The 26054-nt window shown below is 42.8% G+C and overlaps 3 protein-coding genes across 3 annotated transcripts; all 3 read right to left on the bottom strand.

Moving 5' to 3' along the window:
- Nucleotides 1-3158: 3158 nt before the first annotated feature.
- Nucleotides 3159-8061, bottom strand: LOC105947880 (WAP four-disulfide core domain protein 12-like). Its single transcript, XM_012967365.3, has 5 exons — nt 7792-8061; nt 6759-6899; nt 4683-4780; nt 4394-4436; nt 3159-3287 (listed from the first exon to the last, which is right to left on the bottom strand). Exons 1-5 carry the CDS (start codon nt 7868-7870, stop codon nt 3280-3282), a joined length of 369 nt encoding a protein of 122 aa, XP_012822819.2. The 5' UTR covers nt 7871-8061; the 3' UTR covers nt 3159-3279.
- A 3585-nt stretch (nt 8062-11646) lies between these two features.
- On the bottom strand, nt 11647-16838 carry LOC116412416 (antileukoproteinase-like). Its single transcript, XM_031906618.1, has 4 exons — nt 16718-16838; nt 15077-15316; nt 13548-13648; nt 11647-11778 (listed from the first exon to the last, which is right to left on the bottom strand). The coding sequence occupies exons 1-4, from the start codon at nt 16788-16790 to the stop codon at nt 11755-11757; spliced, it is 438 nt and encodes a 145-aa protein (XP_031762478.1). The 5' UTR covers nt 16791-16838; the 3' UTR covers nt 11647-11754.
- Nucleotides 16839-21268: 4430 nt separating this feature from the next.
- Nucleotides 21269-25313, bottom strand: LOC100486969 (waprin-Phi1). The gene is made up of 4 exons (XM_002940750.3): nt 25204-25313; nt 24721-24951; nt 23390-23490; nt 21269-21398 (listed from the first exon to the last, which is right to left on the bottom strand). Exons 1-4 carry the CDS (start codon nt 25274-25276, stop codon nt 21375-21377), a joined length of 429 nt encoding a protein of 142 aa, XP_002940796.2. The 5' UTR covers nt 25277-25313; the 3' UTR covers nt 21269-21374.
- Between the last annotated feature and the right edge of the window lie 741 nt (nt 25314-26054).

Here is a 26054-nt window from a genome sequence, read left to right as displayed (position 1 = left end):
GTGAGTGTAGGACTGGCCAGACTGGGGGTGAGTGAGTGTAGGACTGGCCAGACCGGGGGTGAGTGAGTGTAGGACTGGCCAGACCGGGGGTGAGTGAGTGTAGGACTGGCCAGACCGGGGGTGAGTGAGTGTAGGACTGGCCAGACCGGGGGTGAGTGAGTGTAGGACTGGCCAGACCGGGGGTGGGTGAGTGTAGGACTGGCCAGACCGGGGGTGAGTGAGTGTAGGACTGGCCAGACCGGGGGTGAGTGAGTGTAGGACTGGCCAGACCGGGGGTGGGTGAGTGTAGGACTGGCCAGACCGGGGGTGAGTGAGTGTAGGACTGGCCAGACCGGGGGTGAGTGAGTGTAGGACTGGCCAGACCGGGGGTGAGTGAGTGTAGGACTGGCCAGACTGGGGGTGAGTGAGTGTAGGACTGGCCAGACCGGGGGTGGGTGAGTGTAGGACAGGCCAGACCGGGGGTGGGTGAGTGTAGGACCGGCCAGACCGGGGGTGAGTGAGTGTAGGACCGGCCAGACCGGGGGTGAGTGAGTGTAGGACTGGCCAGACCGGGGGTGAGTGAGTGTAGGACTGGCCAGACCGGTGGTGAGTGAGTGTAAGACTGGCCAGACTGGGGGTGAGTGAGTGTAGGACAGGCCAGACTGGGGGTGAGTGAGTGTAGGACTGGCCAGACCGGGGGTGAGTGAGTGTAGGACTGGCCAGACCGGGGGTGAGTGAGTGTAGGACAGGCCAGACCGGGGGTGAGTGTAGGACTGGCCAGACCGGGGGTGAGTGAGTGTAGGACAGGCCAGACCGGGGGTGAGTGAGTGTAGGACAGGCCAGACTGGGGGTGAGTGAGTGTAGGACAGGCCAGACCGGGGGTGAGTGAGTGTAGGACAGGCCAGACTGGGGGTGAGTGAGTGTAGGACAGGCCAGACCGGGGGTGAGTGAGTGTAGGACAGGCCAGACCGGGGGTGAGTGAGTGTAGGACTGGCCAGACCGGGGGTGAGTGAGTGTAGGACTGGCCAGACCGGGGGTGAGTGAGTGTAGGACTGGCCAGACCGGGGGTGAGTGAGTGTAGGACTGGCCAGACTGGGGGTGAGTGAGTGTAGGACAGGCCAGACCGGGGGTGAGTGAGTGTAGGACAGGCCAGACCGGGGGTGAGTGAGTGTAGGACTGGCCAGACCGGGGGTGAGTGTAACATAGTTGGCCAGCTTGAATATAGGGCATTGCTTGGTAGCTTAATGCACAGAATGTCTTATTGTCCTATATATATTGATAATGGGTGAGTGCAGAGGGGCTCTTGTTGTTGTCTATATGAATTTTGAGGTCACAACCTCATTGCACCCCCGCCTAATGGTTTACAATTTAGTGGTAAGCACAACTTTCCCTTTCTTGCTAAGCACGAATTATAATCAGAATCAGTATTATAAGCACACAATTACAAGGAATCAGCATTAGTTGCAGAAAGAGTAATAGGAATAGTAGGGAAAGTTCCTTTAAGGGTGGGCTCTGCCACACAGAATGATGAAATAAGGATGACGTGTATGGGGTGATTAATAAAATAATAATAAGATCATGTGATTAAAAGCGAAAAAAATGCTGACATTTTAATAAGAACCAATCAAAAGATAATGATCTTAATACGATAATAACATAGGTTTATGCCATAAAAAGTTATTTAACGGTCAGAGGGGGAGAACTCTCCTGGCTGCTGAATACATTTGTAAGTGAAGCTTGTTGTTGCAATAAATCTTCCTTCTCTGATCAAACTGGTTTCCAAGGACTCTGACTGGGTGGGTGATCCCCAGTGGGCCCAGACCCGACCCCTGTTGCCGCTTCCCCTGAGCGCTGATGTCCTCCCTTGACGCATTCCACTTTTCATGTGCACTCAGGGGAGGACGTTGGGTGAGTGGCAGGGGCCCCTGCAGGGGGGGCAGGGGGGCACGGCGGGGGCCCCTGCGGTGATTCGGCCGACAGGGGCACCTTGGGACAGCAGCCCCGGTGGGCCCTGCACCCCCCAGTCGGACCCATCTACTACTAATAATAATAAATAAAGCTCATATCTTAGTTCATAGATGATCCCTCCTGCTAAGATTCTCAGTTTGCACTAGTAGTTAGATGGAATTTCACACAGTTCCAGCAGAGGGCAGTACAACCCCAATTTTCTAGTAACTGCCCAGGGTTCAGCAGTAACTCCCTCTCCCTTATACTGTACTGTATAACCCATTATATTGTCACTAGAGACATGTCAAATACATGCTGAATGTTCTAAACAAGCCCCCTCCTCCCATATCTCTAAATCTATCATGCCTGAACCCCATTAGATAGTCTGCCCTTATCCATGCCCTGTATCATATCTGCCCTTATCCATGCCCTGTATCATATCTGCCCTTATCCATGCCCTGTATCATATCTGCCCTTATCCATGCCCTGTATCATATCTGCCCTTATCCATGCCCTGTATCATATCTGCCCTTATCCATGCCCTGTATCATATCTGCCCTTATCCATGCCCATATCTGCCCTTATCCATGCCCTGTATCATATCTGCCCTTATACATGCCCTGAAACATATCTGCCCTTTTACATGCCCATATCTGCCCTTATCCATGCCCTGTATCATATCTGCCCTTATCCATGCCCATATCTGCCCTTATCCATGCCCTGTATCATATCTGCCCTTATACATGCCCTGTATCATATCTGCCCTTTTACATGCCCATATCTGCCCTTATCCATGCCCTGTATCATATCTGCCCTTATCCATGCCCTGTATCATATCTGCCCTTATCCATGCCCTGTATCATATCTGCCCTTATCCATGCCCTGTATCATATCATAAGTACACTGAGGCCCAAACAGCCCCCTATAGGCCCAATAACTAGTGACTGTCTATGGCATCTTACAGCAGCCCCTCTGGCATTTGCCAGACCCACAGATTGCCAATCATGCTATGGCCTAACTACAGCTGCGGTGGAAGGGGGTGAAAGTGTATGAATTTGGGATGCTATGGAGCATTAGTATGTACATGCCCCCCCCGCTCAGCCTAACAATGGCCTGGCCCAAACAGCAGCCCTCAGTGGGTGGCCAATAGCAATATGTATGCCTAGCTAAATCCTGAGAGATATATCAATAACAACAGGACAAAACCAATAAATCAAACTACAGCTTTTTTTTTTTATTAGTTTTTATTTATCTGTTTTATATTCAACTACATAAGGCTGGTTTGGTCCACGAGGATAGGGCTCATATTATTAAGTGGTGTCTTCTTTCATGTCGCGATCACTCACTCGGTTATTACTGATCTAGGAGAAGAAGAAACATTTAGATCTTTCCTAATTAATGACAGATAGTTTGTGTTTGAGGGGTCCAAACTGGCTGGGGTCTATATGTGTTCATATTTGTACTTTGCTGTCTCCACCACCAAGTGACTCCCCCCAGGCAGGCAGATTTCCTGGTGTGGAGAGGGGGGCTCTGTAATGTTGCACTCTCTGCTTGTGACTGTTTAGTCACACTGTTCTATTATATATTAGGGGTTAGTATATTATATGCTGGGGATCACTGCACTATTGTATGCTGGGGGTGACTGCACTATTATATGCTGGGAGCCACTGTACCATTATATTTTTGGGCACAGTGCACTATAATATATGGTCAATTTGCCATTATATGCCCTTAAGCACTATTCTATTAAATACTGGTGACCACTGTACCATTATATAGTAGGGCCACAGTAACAGTATTTGCTTTAACCACTGTAATGTTATATGTTGGAGATCACTGTACCTTTATATAGTACAGGTCACCGGACCATTATATCTGGGGATCACTTTATTCTCAGGGTCAGTGTACTATTCCATACTTTGTATAATGTACGTTATAATTCCATAATTGTATAATGTGCTTTGGGTGCCAGTACCAACTGTATCATGTGTTTAGGGTGCCATGTCCCACTGTTTCTGACCTTATAAAGTGTTAAGGGTTCAAGTACCTACTGCATTGGCATACTAGTACGTGCTAGCTCTCACTATATAATATTCTTTGGGTGCCTGGGTGCCAGTGCCCATTGGCTCTAATTGGTACTATATGCACGCACAGGGGGCCCGAAGTTGGTTTCTGTCTGGGTTTATTTTGGGAACAGGCCGAGCTGTACCAACCCTTATATATAAAGTCAGTAACAGATACTGTAAACACAAGACAGAAATGGGCATGGGCAGATTTACCAGAGGGTGAATGAATATAATAATTTGTTTCATTTCAAATTCAAAATTAGGCAAAGGAATCACCAGGGACTAAGCCCAAAGCTCAGTGAAATGTCATATTAATGTCAGCTCACCAGGCCAATAGGTTTTCACCTTTCTTACACTTAACAATGAAGTTATAAGTTGGAGTACCTGGTTTATTTAATTACCTGGTTGTTGATCAAGGTTCACTGTGGCAACAGGGGGTCCAGCCTACAAGGAGAACAGGGCAGAACTTCATATCAGTGTGGGTTAAAGGCAGTGGGTGTATTTAATTAACTATAAGGGGTTTTTATACATTTAAAGCAAACAAGAACAATGTTATGTGTCTAATCACCTCTGTTTAAATGAAGGTCCAATGTCTGACTTCCCCGTATTTCTCGCAGTTCCCCTGTGTGGGTTTGGGGCAGCTCTTTACCCTTTTTTAGGAACCTTGGCTTAGAGAAACTTTATACTTACAGTTGTGGGCAAGTTGACGTATTTAATGTCGCTTATACAGTCTCCATTTGAGCATTTTAGTGTCTCCGGACAGTCAAAATCTCCCTGACAGGGACTTCCTGGTTAAAAAAAAAAACATTTTGCTCCAAAATAGCATGTAATAAAAGTAGAGATTAGCAAATAGATTCTGGTGGAATAAAATCTATACAAAGTTTTTTTTGAAAATTTCCATATCTGCAGAAATTTCTGATAATCTGAATATATCTGATGAAATTAAGATGCAATCACAGGTATGGGATCCAAATTACGGAAAGATCCCTTATCTGGAAAACCCCAGGTCCCATAGCTGGATAAGCCTTACATTTACTCATATATAGTGTAGGGGTCATTCTATTTATAGGTCAGCTGTATGCAAAATATACTGAGGTTGCTACTTACCCCTTTATATAAATATACTGTTGTTGCTACTTACCCCTTTATATAAATATACTGTTGTTGCTACTTACCCCTTTATACCCCACCTTGTGATTTCCCCCAGCAAGGCCTTGTGCAACTGCACCTTATAGCTGTGGCCGATAATTAAGACACATTTGCCGGTAGGGTAATACCATTTCTGCATATACCTTTGCCATCACCCATGGAGGGATGAGGGGGCAGGAGCAGAAAGGGGTAAGTAGTGGGAAGTGTAAGGGTAGTGGGGAGTGTAGGAATGGGCAATAATGACAACTCTGACAACACACAATTTACCACCACAGTGTTGTAGGGCTCATTGCACTCATTGTCATTCTATTCCAGTGCCCCTATTAAAGGGCCAGCTTAGGTAAAAATTTCCTCTTGTCTCTTGGTGGATTTTTGCTTTTGTATTATTTCCAGGGGCTTTACTTGTCCTTTAAAAAAAATGTATTTATTTTGCAGGTTTGGAATTTATCTTGCAGTTTGGATTGTAAACAAATTCATTTTTTTCCTTCTAGTACCTGTATCTAGTGTATCGAGTGTATGAGCATGACTCTGCATAGTTCCCCTGATGTGTATGTCGGCAGCATATTAATCATTGTATCAGGCCTTTGTGGGCAGGAAAGTCTGTCCTTATTAAAGGTGGAGCTGGGCGTAATTGTAATTGTTATTGAATTACAAATCTTGGCATCGCTTGGCAGACTCTGGCTCTTTATGGATGCTGGTGAAATTCAACACCAGCAATAGAAAACAGTACTTATACACACTGTTAGTATCATCATAGTGCCCTACTATAAACATTATCCCACAGTTGCTGCCCGTTCCCACACAAATATATGTCAGTCTTTGAGGAGCAGCAGTGTTTCTTCTTTTGCTACTGTCTAAAACCTAGGGCCTAGGGTACGTTTTATAGGGGCCTAGGGTAATTGCCACCTCCAGGGGCCATCTGGACCCTTCTGCTACCTGAGACAGCAGGCCACAGACACCCCATTCTGCCCCATTGCCTAGCCAGCTTAATACCCATCTTCCCTGGAGGGTCTAGAGAGCCCATGAGTTGGCCACACTGTAACACTGCCCATAGAATTAATTGTGTTTTCCAATGGTGTCAAATGTCAAGACAAGACAGTTTCTAAGTTACATTTGCCCTCCTGTTTGCTCCTGTTTGCAGATTTTTGCCCCCTCCCTTTCTCCATCCACTTACAAAATATAGTTTGCGTTGTATTGTGCTTCTTGCCCAGTGATTAGGGCTCTAATTATAGCAAAAAACAGGAGAAAACTTATCTGTCATGACTAGGGATGCACCGAATCCACTTTTTTGGATTCTGCCGAACCCCCGAACCCTTCAAAAAGGAATTGGACAAATACCGAACCGAATCTGAATCCTAATTAATATGCTAATTCAGTTTTTTGGAAGGGTTAAATCTGGGAAAATCCCTAGTCATGACTATGTTGTTGGACCATTTTGTTTTGTTTTGTGCGGTGTGGGTTCATACACATATACACTGATGGCTTCTTTAGCTATGTCTCAGATGAATGTGAATTGGGGGTAAGTCTGTTGCACAATGATTGCTCCATACACTAAGCACAAAGAAAGAAGCAGCCCCTACAATTTGTTGGGTTATAAAATGGTGAATCTTAACTCACTGAAGTTTGGGATAAAGCATTTCATCCCACTTGGATCCTCACAACATTTGAGACTGCCGGGACAATCACTGTCTTTCTGACAAGGCTGATTTGAGTAGAACTTGCTGTTCACCGATGAACAATCTCCAGGCTTGGCACCATCTGCAAACATTGGATAAGATGATATACAGTAAGTAGAGGGAAGATACTATATAGAATAGTAGGGTAAATGATGTGAACCAAGAAGAAAAGGCCTAGAGGGTGATATTGAAATTAAAAACCAACAATAAAACACAGAAACATCAGTGCAAGGGTGTGTCTTTATGGATTCAATCCTCTTGTATGCATAGTTAACTGAAGCGTATAAGTTTAACATGGCTTATGTGTAAAGTATTTCACTGGACATCAAAAAGTGGAAAATTACGTACATCTAACTGCCTTAGAAAATGGCAAAAAATAAAATCTGATTTGGCACAGAGATCTAAAATCTCCTTCTAGAACCAGGGTGCCAAAATCCCTCGATCACCATTGTACAATAGCTGTTATTGGCAGAAAACTGTATTACAAGCCCTTAGTTCTTTTATACAACAGGTACCAACATTAGCCTTTACTGCTTTTGTACCAAACCATTTTCTACTAAATGTCCCCAAGAACCATATATATTACCTAATTAATACAGTATATTGACAGATCTGTGGCTTAATTGAGACCACCACATCTAGAAACAATGCCATTTGACACATGCCTAATATAAAGTACAATCAAACCATATTCCAGTGTCTTTTAACAGTCAGGCAACTGACTGGGGGTTTCCAATCTCTACGGAGCCCTTTCCATGTTAAATCCAATGGAAGCAAAGAGACATGGCTTTATTAATTGCATTCCTCATTAAAAGAATGTGTTATGATAATACTTTTACTCTGTTACCACCTTACTCACGTGCCTACCCCAACTGTCTCCAGCCTAATCATTACACCTTTGTTTGTTAAATGCATTAGTACCCACTCAGAATATGATTTTCTGCCCTTTTATGACCATAACTGTTGGTACTTACCCTCAGTCAGTTCCTGAGAGAGGCACAGGTCAATGGCACTGACCACAATTAGAAGTAGAAAGGTATTGGGCAGATCCATTAGAGAGGAGAAGGCGACTGTGTGATTTCTCTGCTGCGAAATGTAATGTCTCAGGCTAATGTGTAGAGGCTACTGTGTGCAGAGGCTACTGTGTGTAGAGGCTAATGTGCAGAGGCTACTGTTTAGAGGCTAATGTGCAGGGGTTGAGGGGTATCCACAACTGTGCACACAAAGACAACATGTATCATTTGCACTTCACGCCCCGGAATATGTCAGTGAGATGGGATATAAAGGGTCTTATGAACAGCATAGAGTAATATGATCTCTCATTCAGGCAGTGATATTTCCTGTATAGTGTATCCCCTTTCCCCATATGAATAGGATATTGATACCTGTAGAAAAAAATAACCTAGATTATGGTCCAAAACACAATGGGGAAAAATCATGTTGTTTCCACCCTGAATGTTTCCACCCTGACTGAGGTGTAAGAAAAGGCTCCATGCAGTACATTCTCAATGAAAATATATTTTCTCCAGGAATGTATCGAGTTGTGGGGCCCAAAGAACAACACACACAGTATGGGCCCTTTGGCTTTTGGTAGGTGTCACAAGTTTGTGATAGGCACAAATTATTAACATGCAACACAATAATGTATTTCTGAGCATGGTCAGGTAGTAATAACGTTTCTCAAGCACCCATGCCATTTAGAGGGGTTGAATTTGATAAAATAGTGTCTCTTTTTAGCCCAAATTAACTATGTAACTGTATAACTATGCCAGTTAGATCACTATGAAAATGGCTAATAAGCCCCAGACATGCCAGTAAGATCACTGCTGCAAATGAATAATGCACACTACATTAACCCCAAACATGCCAGTATGCTCATGGCAGGATATTGATAATGAGCATTATAGTCAGTGTCGGACTGGAATGCCAAGGGCCCACCAGAAAACCTTAGATCATGGGCCCACTCTCCCCTTCTCTGTTCACTCACTTTCTTTCATCTCTTAATTACTTCTTTTTACATACTATTATCTATCCTTTCCTTAATTTCTTCTGTTTCTTCTCATATAGAATTGAGTAATGGCCATGGTATAGGCATACAAGGCAAATGGTTGGGTGAGCAGGAAGGCCCACTGACATCAGGAGTTTCCTGGTATCCTGGTGGGCCAGTCCGACATGGATTATAGTAACCCCAGACATGCCAGTATGCTCATGGCAGGACATTGATAATGATCATTGTTGTAACCCCAGACATGCCAATAACATCACCGCAGAAAATGGATTAAATTGATTGCCTCACCCACATTTGCATCAGCAAACCTTTCTCTCCCAGATTCCCACTGTAGCGTTTGTCAACCTCCTCTCAGCTAAAGCTGTGGCAAGAAGGATTAAAGATCACTGTGTTTTCCCACAATGACATGTACAGTATATACTAGTAGTCCTCTTTAGAAAAGGATTTAGGACATCACTAGCATGTCAGGGCTGTAGTATGACTAGTAACTGGGGCATTACGGCTCAATGTGATGTAACAGGTTATAGCAATAAGAACTAGGGTAGGTAACAATGGATAAAATGCACTAATTAGTAGTCAATTAAAGTCATAAAGTTCCTACACTCGGGGCCAGATTCAATGCAATTTATTGAACAAATATATAGTTTATCTCCAGATTTTCCCAAAGAAACACAGTGAATCCTATGATCCCAGGGGGCGGCCCTTAGTACTTACAATGGCAATTTTCTATTTAGGATTACCCAATGGCACATACTACTAAATTACCCATTGGCACATACTACTAAATTACCCATTGGCACATACTAATAAATTACCCATTGGCACATACTACTAAATTACCCAATTGCACATACTACTAAATTACCCATTGGCACATACTACTAAATTACCCATTGGCACATACTACTAAAAAATTATATTTTTATGAAAATGGTTTATTCAAATGAAGCAGTGTTTTAAATATGAGCTTTCTGCAATATATTTTTAGTATAGGGGGTATAGTTTCCCTTTAAACATACCTGTGTTACACGGCTTTTTTGGAAAAAAAATCAAGTTCTTGGGAACTGCCCTACAGAAGCCCTTGCAGGTTATCCTGACTTTAGATCTGTCCATTGCATGGAGCTTTATCTCCTACAGTCAAGGGTGGACTGTCCTGATGAACCAGGTAAATCCCCGGTGGGCTTTGGCCGGGGTGGGCACTTTCTGCAGCACAGAGCATTAACTCTTTACTATATTTTTCGTTTAGCAGACTTTAGGTATGGTGATCCAAATTACGAAAACCCAAGGTCCCAAGCATTCCAGATACTAGATATCATACTTGTATTATATCATAAACATCATACAGGCATTCAAGGTAAATAGATAGGACCACCATACGGGGTTTACCTTGACGTGGTATGGGGGCTTACCCCATTACCCCATTATGATCATTATGATCATAATTTTGTAACTAAAAACCCCTGTTTTTTGTCAATATACGCACTACATAGTTACATAGTTACATAGTTACATAGGGTTGAAAAAAGACCATTGTCCATCAAGTTCAACCCATCCGAGTAAACCCAGCACACAACCTATACTAACCAATCTATACACTCACATACATAAACTATATATATACAACCAGTAATACTAACTGTAGATATTAGTATCACAATAGCCTTGGATATTCTGCTTGTTCAAAAACTCATCCAGGCCCCTCTTAAAGGCATTAACAGAGTCTGCCATTACCACATCACTAGGAAGGGCATTCCACAGCCTCACTGCCCTCACCGTGAAAAACCACCTACGCTGCTTCAAATGGAAGCTCTGTTCCTCTAATCTATAGGGGTGACCTCTGGTGCGCTGATTGTTTTTATGGGAAAAAAGAACATCCCCCAACTGCCTATAATCCCCTCTAATGTACTTGTACAGAGTAATCATGTCCCCTCGCAAGCGCCTCTTTTCCAGAGAAAACAACCCCAACCTCGACAGTCTAACCTCATAGCTTAAATCTTCCATCCCCTTTACCAGTTTAGTTGCACGTCTCTGCACTCTCTCCAGCTCATTAATATCCTTCTTAAGGACTGGAGCCCAAAACTGCTCTGCATACTCAAGGTGAGGCCTTACCAGGGACCTATAAAGCGGCAAAAATATGTTCTCATCCCTTGAGTCAATGCCCTTTTTTAGCACTAGCAAAAAACTAACAGACAATTTACTTATGAAACAGGGGACCAGGGAATGTGCATTGATCAATCCCCTTTTCTTTTTGTATGTTTGTAGTTAATTTGGCCAGATCAGTCGCACTTCCATTGTATTTGTATACTCTATTTAGCCTTGGAGTGCTCCCACAGCCCCTTTTTGTGTATTCTGTATTTTGTAGCTGTTTTTGCACTTTGTACCTTACGTTCCAGCCTAGATTATTGGCTGTAGGTCTCTGCACTTCATTTCTGTAGCTGCCCCCATGAATACAGTGCTGCCTGCATTAGGTAGCACTGTATTCACAAGGAGCACGTAGGGGGTCACCAAACCAAACCACAAGATAGGGAGTGGTGGGCTCACTGATGCTGCACTCTGCACAGATACTACCCAGGCCCCAAATACAAATTTTTTCTCTTTATGAGACACCCTCTCGCACCCCTTTAGTGCCCTTGCAGTTTGTTGGGGGTCCAAACCTCTATTATAAGTTTTACCTTTATCATTTAATGTCTGCTTAGTACCAAACCAATAGAAGCTAAGGTATATTGCAAACAAGGTAACTTTATGCTTTATTGCTTTGCCTGTCTTTGTTCCTAGGGGATTTTAATATAAAAAGTGTGGAAATGAAAGTAGAGCACAGCAATTTAAGATTTGCTATAGTTTATTGTTTCAGCCAGTATTGCAATGATACATCAAGTTTCTGCCAATCCTGTTTGTGCTCTGACTCCTCAGTCATTTGGTTCCTCCCTCCTCAGCCACATCTGGGTTTGTTGTACTGAAACAGGAAAAGAGCAAATATATTGCAGTTAAAAATTACAGGATTTTGTTAAATAACTTATCACCACAAAACCCCAGACCCAGCCATCAGTAGTCTCAGCTGGGAAGTCCATTTGGGATCAAATCCATAAATGAACTGGAACAAAACTGTATTGGCCAATCTTAATAAAGCTACAGTGGTGTGAATTGATTGATATTTTTCCATTGACTAATATTGCGCTGTATCGCACACAGCGATCATTGCAGTACTATTTTTTGATGAGGGTGCCCCTGTTTGTTGTTATTGTGTTCTACATTCATACTGTATATTGATCTAAGCCAGTGCTGTCCAACTGGCGGCCCGCGGGCCCTCGACCCCCCTCTGTGTGGCCCCCACCTCTCTGGCTGCTTTGATGGCTTAATTTTGTGCTAGCTTTAAATGGTATCAGTATTGAGATTAACTGCCCCCCTGCATGGTTCTCACCTCAGATTCAGGCTGTAATCCCCCTGTATTGTTTAAATATGTAATCCCCTGTGTTGTTCACACCTTTTAATCTCTGCATTGCTCCCCCCCTGCAGTGTTCACACCTCAGGCTCAGGCTGTAATCACCCCCATTGTTCACCTCTTCACACCTCATTGTATGTACTGCCTGGCCTATGCTGCCTGTGTATAGGCAGCATAGGGTAGGCAGAGTATGGCACATAGGTAGCATAGGGCAGGGAGGGTATGGCACAAACAGGCAGAGCAGGCAGAGGATGGCACACACAGGCAGCATAGGACAGGCAGAGTTCTGCCTGTGTGTGCCATACTCTGCCTACCCTATGCTGCCTTTGTGTGCCATACTCTACTTACCCTATGCTGCTTGTGGGAGGTGAACCTGGCAGGGGTTTGTTCTGGGAGTTTGTTAGAAGTTGGAAATAGCCATTAAATGGTCCCTAAGGTGTGCAATTATATGCTGGGGGTTTCTGTGCTATCCACAGGGGAGGAGGAGGCATATGGATTTAAGGGAGTGTCTTAATATGACATAATATAATTCTTTAACATATAAATGATGGTTGATATCCCTGCAGCGACCATAGTGATAAAATGGGTGTGGTTTGAAGAGGGTGTGGTTTAAAATGGGGGAGTGGCCAAAACTGGCTTCCATTAGCGGCCCTCCACCATGTATGCAAGAGAAATTCCGGCCCTCGGCACCGCAGAAGTTGGACAGCACTGATCTAAGCCATTCAGGAGTCTTCATTGGTGAATAAAACCTGCTTCCATCAACATTTACACCATCTAGAAAGATCAATACAATAGAAAAGCCTGAAGAAGGCCATACATGGGCTGATACCATTTGGCTTCCAACCAATCAGGCCATGGGACAGAAATATACAATATAAGGGGGCCATCTGTTGTTTCATTCATTAAGGACAAGGAATTGGAACAGAAGAAACAGAACTGGAGCTGCTGCTCCCCTTCACTTCCTCACCCAAAATAAGTAAAACAATAGCAGGGTCGGATTGGGCCAATGAGACACCAGGAAAAAATCTGGTGGGCCCCAACCCTTGTGGCCCCTACCAACCCAGATCTGCTCCCTGCCTGAAACCTTTTGTGCTTCTCCTTGATCTTCCCCCCCCCATTCGCGGCTGCAAGAGAGAATACAAGGTATGTGGGTGGCCAGGAGGGGGGTTATGGCTTTAGGTGGACCTCACGACTGGGGCAGGGGTCCCGGGGAGGTGGGGGGGGGACCCCTGATGGCACATATGGCCATCTAATAGAGAGTGTTGTAGAAATTCTCAGCTTACCCTTTCTCTTGACCCTTTCTTGGGGGGCTTAGGAGAGACACAGCGCCCCCTGCAGCAGATTGAGGTTCCAGCACAGTCTGCATCCTGCACACAAGGTGTCTCTAGCAAAGTGCCAAGAAATGTAAATGTCAGATAAGGCTTTTCATTCTCATGTTTGCCCTGTATAACATTCTGTAGTCAGAACATGTTGATGTTTTGTCAGATACAGAAACAGAACCAAAAGAGGCCCAATCCCTTCTGACCAACAATCTTCGTTCCTTTGGTATCTACAATTATTATCTTTCTACAACAACATTGCCAATAGTTTCCCTTAGTTTAGGGAAACCTCAAGGCTCTGTATTCATCATACTCATTATACAGCTCATTGCTCTCCAATGTGACTTTTAATATTCTTAAATTTTATAACAGAAGGTACAGAATTTTTTTTAAATAATACCCACGTTTCAGTAAGTCATGTGACACAAATTGCCTCACTAAGCACTGATTATGGCTAATGAAATCATTAACCTATTAACACCATTAACCCCATTACAGAACAGACCAAACAAATTTCTTATTTAACATATTGTTGGTAGAATGGTTGAATAACATGTGCTGATCTGAATATCCATCCCACCCAGCAGTGTTGCATCTTAATCCAAACTGGGCATAAGGAGTGAATATCATTGGGGTGCAGCTACACAAGGTTTTATCATTAAAGTATAAGTAAACCTTTAATCCAGCCATACACCCAGAGACAACACTGGAGGGCATTATTGTCGTTTACGAGTAGTAAATAACATTTAGGTTTCTTTGTAACTCATTGTACAGTTCTAAATACTGGTTTTCAGGCAGCATAAAGGGTAAGTAAACCTTTAAAGCAAGTTGATTGCTATTCTAAGCACTTTTGCAATAGTGTTACTGTATCTGACAAAACTTTGTCCCTAGGTATATGGCTGAATTCTACTGCAGTCCTATCAAAGTTGAGTATTGCAGTGGGGCAACTGAACCAACCAATAGCATAAAGGCTGAACTGAACTAAAGCAGTGATGTTGTCTTGGACAACTGGTGGGCCATAAACAATGTCTGGCAGCATCAGACCAGTTGGTCACCAGTTGGAGCCCTTGATCTAATATATAGGGAAGACTACTTTGAATACTATAGGCCAGTGCTGTCCAACTGTTTCAATGTAGTTGGTCAGTTATTCACTTTACTACATATTTGGCCATATCCAGCCCACAGCCTCCAGTTATATAGACCTAAAATAGATCAACTATGCTTCTCTCCCTCCTGCTATACCAATTTCAGCCCCCGGCACTGTATAACTACGACTCCCATTACTCAAAACCAGCATGAAGTCTAAAAGGGGTAAGTCTACTCCAATATCTTTCCTTGATTGGAGTGTTATATTTCTTTTAGTTTCATTATATTTGAATTCCATTGTATTTTATACTATTTTAGACCATAAGAGTACTGAAATGATTTTGCAAATAAAAATGGTTTTGCTCAATGACTTGGTTATATACGTTGAATCCAGTACATTTACTTACTGTATATGGGGTTGACACATTTCATTCCACAGGTGACGTTGCAGCATTTCTGGATTCCGGTGCAGTTGGTGTCAGAGGAGCACTCAATGTTAGAGCAGTTGGCGCCCCCGGGGCAAGTAGTGTTACAGGAATCAAGGGTAACGTTATTACCGGAGGGAACAACTGGGCAGTGGCCCCGCTTCCCACTATGATTCTCCATATGGTTTTCATTACTATCCCCACCATGGTGCTCTTTAGAGCCTGATGAGAAGGTGAGGCAAAACATAAATACAAGCAATACAAGTTTGCAGCCAAGAAGTCATCCATGTAAAGTAGCATGTTACTATAATAAAACATGTTATTAATAATGATGAGGCTTTTGTGGTCAACTAAGCATCTTGCACTAGTGATAACGGTGACAATAATAGTGAAGTTCTGGCCCCGGTAGCAGGAATTAATACTAGATTATTTAAACTCCTGAGAAGCATTGAGAGCACAGTATTGGTATCATGGCTCAATAGCTCACAGTGTAAAAGCTTATTTATGAGTTGTTTGATACATGGTAAATTTGACTTATGCCTGTTACACAGATGGTACATTTTAATTAAGGGGGATGACCCTTATGGCCCTTATAAATTGCACATTATACTGTATATATAGAGTATAAATGGCACACTATACTGTATATATAGAATATAAATGGCACACTATACTGTATAAATGGCACACTATACTGTATATATAGAATATAAATGGCACACTATACTGTATATATAGAATATAAATGGCACACTATACTGTATATATAGAGTATAAATGGCACACTATACTGTATATATAGAATATAAATGGCACACTATACTGCATATATAGAGTATAAATGGCACACTATACTGTATATATAGAATATAAATGGCACAATATACTGTATATATAGAATATAAATGGCACACTATACTGTATATATAGTGTATATATACTGTATATATAGAATATAAATTGCACACTATACTGTATATATAGAATATAAATGGCACACTATACTGTATATATAGAATATAAATGGCACAATATACTGTGTATATATAGAATATAAATGGCACACTATACTGTATATTTAGAATATAAATGGCACACTATACTGTATATATAGAATATAAATGGCACGCTATACTGTATATATAGAATATAAATGGCACACTATACTGTATATATAGAATATAAATGGCACACTATACTGTATATACAGAATATAAATGGCACACTATACTGTATATATAGAATATAAATGGCACACTATACTGTATATATAGAATATAAATGGCACACAATACTGTATATATAGAATATAAATGGCACACTACACTGTATATATAGAATATAAATGGCACACTATACTGTATATATAGAATATAAATGGCACAATTATTTCGTTTATATTTATGCCTAATATTAGGTTAGGGAATACAACCACTAGAGGGTGCCTAATATTTTAGCTTTCCCCAGTGATTTCACCTTTCCTTTTCCTTTAAAGATTTGGTGGACCCCTCTGGCTCTTACTACCTGTGCCCAAGCTTACAACCCATCTCCATCCCATTTTGGAGATTAAACAACCCTCCACAGAACAAGCTATAAAAGTACAGGGCTGTATATGAGCCTTACCACTTTCTTCGCTGCTGCCACGGGCCAACGCCAGGCAAAGGAGGGCAGAGAAGATCAGAACTCGCAGCATCATTGTAGGTCTGGGGAATCTCAGAACTGAATTATGAGTAGATAATCAAACACTATTTATATTATGTTATTGCTGATATCATCAAGGGATAAACCCCCAAGAACAATACAACTTTAGCTTCCTAATCCAGGAAAATCAGATGGTTTCCATTTGGGTAAACGCCATTTCACCTGATATGGTTTCAGTAAAGCTTAGTCACCCTGAAATCCTTAGAAAAACCGCACTTGCAACCAGTTATTGCAAAATTTCACCCAAAGGAGAAAACAAATTCTGTTTATGAGTAGTCTAAATTCACATGGCATTGTCTTATGTAGCTATTAATTATATCCAGGGCTAGAGGCCACACTAAGTAAAGTACATTGTCTCCTCGTCTCCTCGTCATTGGTTCTTTGTTTAAATATTTCTGTGGCTTTGGGTTGCGCCATTTCTCAGGTGTAACCAAATTCTGCTGCTGTGTTAGTGTTCTCTGTGGGTTGTCACATAATCCAGAGTTGATTTCATACAACATATTTATTATTATTATGGATTATTTTTAGGTGTGTAGGAGGAAAAGAAGGCAAAAGGTCTGATTTGCACCTGGCATTTGTTGCTGGAGAGGAGTGCAGGCCTATCTACTACATTGTTATTATTATGGATGGGATTAAAAAATAAAGGACCTATTAGGGGGTAGGGATGTAGCAAACCTCAAAAAAAAAGTCCGCAAACGCGTTCGCGAACTTATGCCAAAAAGCGCGAATATTCGCGAACTTTGCGAACCCCATAGACTTCAATGGGAAGGCGAACTTTAAAACCTAGAAAAGCCATTTCTGGCCAGAAAACTGATTTTAAAGTTGTTTAAAGGGTGCCACGACCTGGACAGTGGCATGCAGGAGGGGGATCAAGGGCAAAAATGTCTCTGAAAAATACTTTGTTGACACAGCGTTGCGTAAAACCGCAAAGGCAGCTGGCAGACCTAGTGGAAATACGCAGCGTTTTTTGCTATTTCGCACTATTAGCACCATGGAAACGGGATTTGCTTACACTAGTACTAGGCTGAAAAACGCCATGTGTGGCTTGTGTGGTGTTTTTAGGCCGAGAAAAAAGCGCAGCGGAAAAAAAAACGCGGCGAACCCAAATTGCGAACATACGCAAAAAGTTCGCGAACTTGCGAACACCCGATGTTCGCACGAATTAGTTCGCTGGCGAACAGTCCGCTACATCTCTATTAGGGGGCATTCACTTACCAAAGTACAGTGATCAAAGTGCAATTTCAGTATGTTTATTTCCCACAATGCACCATTATAGACACTTATACATGTGACTACCTCCCCACAGTCCTTTGGGGGTGCCAAATAAGGGCTGTGATTGGCTATTTGGTAGCCCCATGTAGACTGCTGGCCTGCAGGAGGCTCTGCTTGGAGTAAAACTGTTTCTCTGTGCTTCCAAAACTTGTCTCCAAGCTGGAAATTTAAAAATGGCGCCTACTTTGAAGCCACTGGGAGCAACATCCAAGGGGTTGGGGAGCAACATGTTACTCCCGAGCCATTGGGGATCACTGTACTATAGGGTACCACTTGCCCCAAGTATATTCAATATACACAAAGTGCATTTCTCCCAGGGTACTTATGTAATTGTGGCTGAATACGCTGCTAAAAAAGTATACAAAAGTCATATTTTTAGATCCTTGCCCAACCATAACCACACATTCTTATAAACAAAGACTGATTACAGTAGAACCCCAATTTTACGCTTTCCAGGAAATTCCAGGAAAACATGAAATTTGTGAAGGAAAAAAAACATCGTGGGACTGGGAGGGGGGGGGGAGGGAACTGTCCATTCTTGTATAATGTAAAATCCAAGTATGTAGCATAAGGATTGTGCTGTATTTATAGACAATGAATTCTTTTTTCACTGATCAAATGCCAATTGTGTATAATATGTTATATAATATCAGTGTTTTCCACTGTGACTTCAGAAATGACCTAATTAGAAATAATGTTGAAATAATATGATAAAGTACAGCTACTAAGAACAATATAAATAGAGTAAAGAAAATAGAACAGATACATGAAATAACAAATAAATAAACATTACATGTATAGGACCTGCTATCCAGAATGCTTGGGACCTGGGGTTTTCCAGATAAGGAATCTTTCAGTAATTTGGCCTCTGCAAGATAGTAGCTCCCTGACATCTCTACTGCAAAAATGCTTCCATGCCCCACCTAGTGGTTGATTTCAGAATAACATTCAATCTTAAAAATCCAAATCCAGCCCACCCAACCCTCCTCCAGTTACATTGAGTAGGAGAAACATAGCTTATCCGAAAGCAGTTCCACTGTGAAGTGCTGGTTTTTTTACCTGCAACTTGCTTACTTTCAAGGTTAAAACCCCCAAATGGTTGCCCTTTTATTGGCCCATTGGGATTAACTGACTGTAGCTGGGAAGGGAGGGAGCAACAACATGGAGCTGGCCACTGCTCCTGTATAAACTATAGCAAAAAAGGGAAAATTGTGCTCACCACAAGCAAGCAAGTTGCAGGTGAAACTCCTTTTGTTAAATGTATAATGAAGCAGTAGCATTCTTAGTGAATCAGATAAAATTGAGTGTAGGACCGGCCAGACTGGGGGTGAGTGAGTGTAGGACTGGCCAGACCGGGGGTGAGTGAGTGTAGGACTGGCCAGACCGGGGGTGAGTGAGTGTAGGACTGGCCAGACCGGGGGTGAGTGAGTGTAGGACTGGCCAGACCGGGGGTGAGTGAGTGTAGGACTGGCCAGACCGGGGTGAGTGAGTGTAGGACTGGCCGGGGGTGAGTGAGGACTGGCCAGACCGGGGGTGAGTGAGTGTAGGACTGGCCAGACCGGGGGTGAGTGAGTGTAGGACAGGCCAGACCGGGGGTGAGTGAGTGTAGGACTGGCCAGACCGGGGGTGAGTGAGTGTAGGACTGGCCAGACCGGGGGTGAGTGAGTGTAGGACTGGCCAGACCGGGGGTGAGTGAGTGTAGGACTGGCCAGACCGGGGGTGAGTGAGTGTAGGACTGGCCAGACCGGGGGTGAGTGAGTGTAGGACTGGCCAGACCGGGGGTGAGTGAGTGTAGGTCTGGCCAGACTGGGGGTGAGTGAGTGTAGGACAGGCCAGACCGGGGGTGAGTGAGTGTAGGACAGGCCAGACCGGGGGTGAGTGAGTGTAGGACAGGCCAGACCGGGGGTGAGTGAGTGTAGGACAGGCCAGACCGGGGGTGAGTGAGTGTAGGACAGGCCAGACTGGGGGTGAGTGAGTGTAGGACTGGCCAGACTGGGGGTGAGTGAGTGTAGGACAGGCCAGACCGGGGGTGAGTGAGTGTAGGACAGGCCAGACCGGGGGTGAGTGAGTGTAGGACAGGCCAGACCGGGGGTGAGTGAGTGTAGGACAGGCCAGACCGGGGGTGAGTGAGTGTAGGACAGGCCAGACCGGGGGTGAGTGAGTGTAGGACAGGCCAGACTGGGGGTGAGTGAGTGTAGGACTGGCCAGACTGGGGGTGAGTGAGTGTAGGACTGGCCAGACCGGGGGTGAGTGAGTGTAGGACAGGCCAGACCGGGGGTGAGTGAGTGTAGGACTGGCCAGACCGGGGGTGAGTGAGTGTAGGACTGGCCAGACCGGGGGTGAGTGAGTGTAGGACAGGCCAGACCGGGGGTGAGTGAGTGTAGGACAGGCCAGACCGGGGGTGAGTGAGTGTAGGACAGGCCAGACCGGGGGTGAGTGAGTGTAGGACAGGCCAGACCGGGGGTGAGTGAGTGTAGGACAGGCCAGACCGGGGGTGAGTGAGTGTAGGACAGGCCAGACCGGGGGTGAGTGAGTGTAGGACAGGCCAGACTGGGGGTGAGTGAGTGTAGGACAGGCCAGACTGGGGGTGAGTGAGTGTAGGACTGGCCAGACTGGGGGTGAGTGAGTGTAGGACTGGCCAGACTGGGGATGAATTGGCCGGCTTAAATATATCAACAATCCCTGTTTTGCTTAAAGGGGAGGGCATTGCTTGGCAGCTTAATGCACAGAATGGCTTAATGCCCTATATATATTGATAATGGGTGAGTGCAGAGGATTTCTTTTTTCTGTTTATTGTGTGGTCACATCCTCCTTGCACACAAATGGGGTATGTCAGTATATTGAACATTTATCGGGGGTATAATGCATGTGTACAGTGTATATACATTATATAGGGCCCTTTATATATCGGATACTAGCACCCCCTTCTGTTGTGCCTCTGCCGCCTCCCCCAAGTTCCAGCCTTGGTGACCCCTTTTCGAAAACTTAATAAAACCCCTGTAGCCTTGCCTCATCCCAGCAATATGACAGCGCCTATATATACAAATATACAGAAATATACAGATAAATGTTTTGTTTAGTGGCAAATCAATAGAAGCTAAAGTATATTACAAATAAAGCAACTTTATGCTTTATTGCCTGTTCCGGATTTTGGTGTTTATTTTAATAAAACACACTTAAATCAACCAGAGGACAGCAATGTGACATTTGCTATAGTTTATTATTTCAGAAATTTTTGCCGCAATACGTAAAGTTTTAGCCGATCTTATTTGTGCGCTGACTCCTCAGTCGCTTGGTTATTCTCTCCTCAGTCACATCTGGATTTGTTGGTCTAAAAAGAGAAAAAAAAAAATAAAATAATTTTGTTTATCACCACAAAGCAGCAGATCCTGGCAGTGAGCAACCAGTCACCCCATGGGCTATTGTTTCCCCCAACGGGGGGGGGGGAGTGCAGGCTCTATTAGCACCCAGCTCTATTAGCACCCAGCTCTATTAGCCTGCATCTCTGGTGGGGGAAGCATTTCATTGTGATAGGTGCATTTTAATTGGAGGCAACAAAAATAAAAATGATTGCCAACCTCGGGTCCTCACAGAATATCAGGCAGCTGGAATAGTGTTTGATATACACAGGGTGGCTTTAATTAACTGTGTGCTTTCATTAGGAGTCAATTAGCTGCCAAGCTAAACACGTTATTGAATTCAGCAGGCACCTAACATCAGTAAAGCTATGGGATCCGTTATCCGGAAACCTGTTATCCAGAAAGTTCCGAATTACAGAATGGCCATCTCTCATAGACTCCATTATAAGCAAATCATTTTGATTTTTAAAAATGATTTCCTTTTTCTCTGTAATAATAAAACAGTACCTGTACTTGATCCCAACTAAGATATAATTACCCCTTATTGGGGGCAGAACAGCCCTATTGGGTTTATTTCATGGTTAAATGATTCCCTTTTCTCTGTAATAATAAAACAGTACCTGTACTTGATCCCAACTAAGATATAATTACCCCTTATTGGAGGCAGAACAGCCCTATTGGGTTTATTTAATGGTTAAATGATTCCCTTTTCTCTGTAATAATAAAACAGTACCTGTACTTGATCCCAACTAAGATATAATTACCCCTTATTGGGGCAGAACAGCCCTATTGGGTTTATTTAATGGTTAAATGATTCCCTTTTCTCTGTAATAATAAAACAGTACCTGTACTTGATCCCAACTAAGATATAATTACCCCTTATTGGGGCAGAACAGCCCTATTGGGTTTATTTCATGGTTAAATGATTCCCTTTTCTCTGTAATAATAAAACAGTACCTGTACTTGATCCCAACTAAGATATAATTACCCCTTATTGGGGCAGAACAGCCCTATTGGGTTTATTTCATGGTTAAATGATTCCCTTTTCTCTGTAATAATAAAACAGTACCTGTACTTGATCCCAACTAAGATATAATTACCCCTTATTGGGGGCAGAACAGCCCTATTGGGTTTATTTAATGGTTAAATGATTCCCTTTTCTCTGTAATAATAAAACAGTACCTGTACTTGATCCCAACTAAGATATAATTACCCCTTATTGGGGCAGAACAGCCCTATTGGGTTTATTTCATGGTTAAATGATTCCCTTTTCTCTGTAATAATAAAACAGTACCTGTACTTGATCCCAACTAAGATATAATTACCCCTTATTGGGGGCAGAACAGCCCTATTGGGTTTATTTAATGGTTAAATGATTCCCTTTTCTCTGTAATAATAAAACAGTACCTGTACTTGATCCCAACTAAGATATAATTACCCCTTATTGGGGGCAAAACAGCCCTATTGGGTTTAATAATGTTTAAATGATCTTTCAGTGGACTTAAGGTATGGAGACCCCTTATCCCATCCCTTATCAGCATTCTGAATAACAGGTCCCATAATCTTCTATCCTACCCTGTCAGGAACAAATTGTTTGAGAACTACATAACTGTCAGTAAAGAACAGTGGGAACAGTATAGGTACTACTGTAAAATATAAGTATATTTCAAGTCACCATGAGTCCCATGAACATATACGGTTTTTATATAGGCCATGGAACTATTAATGGAGCCTTTGGCCCCCACTAGCCACATAGCTGTACCAATAGGAACAAATAGAGGGACCTCTTGCCTAAAAGAAAAACACAGACCAGTAGACTCCCATGTATAACCCCAATAGTTTATTTATTGTATGCCTTATGCACCCAATGGCAATTTAATCAAAAGGCAAAGAATATTTTTATTCCTCTACATAAAACACCATGATGTGTAAAAGAAGAATAGAATAGAAATTCTCCGCTTACCATTTCTCTTGACCCTTTCTTGGGGGGCTTAGGAGCAACACAGCGCCCCCTGCAGCAGATTAGGATTCCAGCACAGTCTGCATCCTGCACACACGGTGTCTCTAGCAAAGTGCCAAGAAATGTGAATGTCAGATAAGGCTTTTCATTCTCATGTTTGCCCTGTATAACATTCTGTAGTCAGAACATGTTGATATTTTGTCAGATACAGAAACAGATCCAAAAGGGGGCCATTCCCTTCTGATGCACATTCTGCATTCCCTTGGTATCTACTTTGTTACTAAGGTACAAAGATACCCAAATGGTATGTCCTACTTCTACAAGACAGTATTGCCCTCCAGTGGTGTCTCTGGGTCTAGGTTTGAATTGTAGTGCAGTGCTATCTGCCTTTTACAAATACAAGCAGCCGTTTGTTGCCTCACTATGTCCAGACAACATTTTTTGAGTGTTAAATCCTGCCTCTAGATGGTGCTGGAGTGCAAAGACTTGCCAGCAAAACACTGAAGAAAACCCCATAGACCATGCAGAAATTTTGGTATTTTTTTGCCCTGTGTTAAGTGGAAGAGACATAACGCAACAACATGGTAAAGGCACTTGGCTGCATCTATATATTAAAGTGGGACACGCACCCAACACATAGCAAGTTTGAAGGCTGAACTCAAGCAGTCGTGTCATTTCCAGATGTCTAGGCCTTAGATAACTAGTGGGACATACTTGGTACAGAGCCACTTGGTCACCACCTAAAGCCCAGGCCTTAAGTATAAGAAAGACTGCTTTGAGCTTTGAGTACTATAGACCAGAACTGTCCAATTGTTTCTATATATTTGACCAATTATTTACTATACTGCATATTAGGAGGCCATTTTCTTAAAATGATGGTGTCATACATAGAGGTCAGTGGTGCTCTTGCGTTAAGCAGTTAGGGGACATAAAAATCTGTAGTATAACTGCTATAGACTAACCATGATTTTCTCCATCCTGCTATTCCAACACCCCCCCCCCCCCAGCACTGAAAAACTTTGACTCCCATTACTAAAAGCTAGCGTCAAGTCTGAAAAGACCAAGGCTGTTTAAATATCTTTCCTTTATAATTTATTGTTGTTTTTTTGTATTTTTTTTTTGCCAATGATATTCTTGGGAGGAGTGCCCTCCATTTCTCTAAATTAAATATCTTTCCTTGCCTGGAATGTTTCTTTTTGGGTTAATCATTTTTAAATTACTCTGTATTTATATCATTTTAGAGTCACCATAGATGTACATAAAAGTTTCTACAAATATAATTGGTTTTGCACAATGACTCGGTTATATACGCTGGACCCTGTACATTTACTCACTGTATTCGGGGTTCATACATGCCATTCCGCAGCTGGTGTTGCAGCATTTCTGGATTCCGGTGCAGTTGGTGTCAGAGGAGCACTCAATGTTAGAGCAGTTGGCGCCCCCGGGGCAAGTAGTGTTACAGGCAGCGAGGGTAACGTTATTACCAGAGGGAACAACTGGGCAGTGGCCCCGCTTCCCACTATGATCCTCAATATGGATCTCACTTTGATTCTCTCCAGAGTGTCCTGATGATAATGTGAAGCAAAACATAAATACAAACAAAAGTAAAAAGTTGGCAGCCAAGAAGTCACCCATGTGACTTAGCATAATATTATATACACACAATAACAAAAGAGCCTAAAGATATTATTAAGAACATATAAGGCTCATATGGACAACTTTGTTGGCAGAACTGGCATTGCCATGCATTAATACAAGCTTCTTAATCTGAGAAATGCTGAGTGACCCAAACATACAGGGCTGTATATGAGCCTTACCCCTTTCTTCACCGCTGCCACGGGCCAATGCCAGGCAAAGGAGGGCAGAGAAGATCAGAACTCGCAGCATCATTGTAGGTCTGGGGAATCTCAGAACTGAAGTTGTGTCGATAATCGAACACTATTTATATTCTGCTATCGCTCATATCGTCATGGGATAAACCCCCGGGACAATAGGGCTGTAATTTTATATCAGGGCAGGGTCTTTACCATACAACTTTAACACTTGTTCGCTCACCTGAGCATCCTAAACTAGGAGAATCAATGTTCTATTATGGGATAGGGAGACGTCATTTCAACTAATATGGTTTCTAAAAACCTTTTCTCTGAAACTCTTTGTCTCCTGTGATACTTTATCCGCTAAGAATAAAAATATGATGTTATTCTGGGATTCTGGGAACCTTTCACTGCAAAGTCCATCCAAACGAGGAAACCAATTCTCATTATCAGTAATAATCAGGCTAAATTTAAATGGCAGTGTCTCTTGTACCTGTTCCATTATATTTATTGGTGATATATTAATTATACGGGATGGAACAAGTGGTAATTTGGAACAATTTATATAAATCAGGATAATATAGCTATTAAAGTCACAGTTCATATACAAAGAAATAAGATTGAATACAGGAATGGGACCCTTGATCCAGAATGCTTTGGACCTGGGGTTTTCTGGATAAGGGGTCTTTCTGTAATTTGGATCTCCATGCTAAAAAAATAATGTAAACATTAATTAAACCCAATAGGATTGTTCTGCCTCCAATAAGGATTTTTTATATCTTAGTTGGGATCAAGTACAGGTACTGTTTTATTATTACAGAGAAAAGGGAATCATTTAACCATTAAATAAACCC

The sequence above is a fragment of the Xenopus tropicalis genome, chromosome 7 (genome assembly GCF_000004195.4).
Source record: "Xenopus tropicalis strain Nigerian chromosome 7, UCB_Xtro_10.0, whole genome shotgun sequence".
NCBI classification, from domain to species: domain Eukaryota; kingdom Metazoa; phylum Chordata; class Amphibia; order Anura; family Pipidae; genus Xenopus; species Xenopus tropicalis.
Note: the sequence above shows the minus strand (reverse complement) of the source record. Positions and strands in the feature narration are given on the sequence as shown.

What these genes read in the sequence shown, in the direction of transcription:
- LOC100486969 (XM_002940750.3), bottom strand. Translation starts at nt 25,276, where the DNA reads ATGATGCTGCGAGTTCTGATCTTCTCTGCCCTCCTTTGCCTGGCATTG. An exon ending in TGGCAGCGGTGAAGAAAGGG is followed by an intron (nt 24,952 to 25,203) that starts GTAAGGCTCATA and finishes CATTATCATCAG; the next exon opens with GACACTCTGGAGAGAATCAA. An exon ending in ATGTATGAACCCCGAATACA is followed by an intron (nt 23,491 to 24,720) that starts GTGAGTAAATGT and finishes GCACTTTGCTAG; the next exon opens with AGACACCGTGTGTGCAGGAT.
- LOC116412416 (XM_031906618.1), bottom strand. Translation starts at nt 16,790, where the DNA reads ATGATGCTGCGAGTTCTGATCTTCTCTGCCCTCCTTTGCCTGGCGTTG. An exon ending in TGGCAGCAGCGAAGAAAGTG is followed by an intron (nt 15,317 to 16,717) that starts GTAAGGCTCATA and finishes CCTTCTCATCAG; the next exon opens with GCTCTAAAGAGCACCATGGT. An exon ending in ATGTGTCAACCCCATATACA is followed by an intron (nt 13,649 to 15,076) that starts GTAAGTAAATGT and finishes GCACTTTGCTAG; the next exon opens with AGACACCTTGTGTGCAGGAT.
- LOC105947880 (XM_012967365.3), bottom strand. Translation starts at nt 7,870, where the DNA reads ATGGATCTGCCCAATACCTTTCTACTTCTAATTGTGGTCAGTGCCATT. An exon ending in CTCTCAGGAACTGACTGAGG is followed by an intron (nt 6,900 to 7,791) that starts GTAAGTACCAAC and finishes CAATGTTTGCAG; the next exon opens with ATGGTGCCAAGCCTGGAGAT. An exon ending in ACGTCAACTTGCCCACAACT is followed by an intron (nt 4,437 to 4,682) that starts GTAAGTATAAAG and finishes TTCTCCTTGTAG; the next exon opens with GCTGGACCCCCTGTTGCCAC.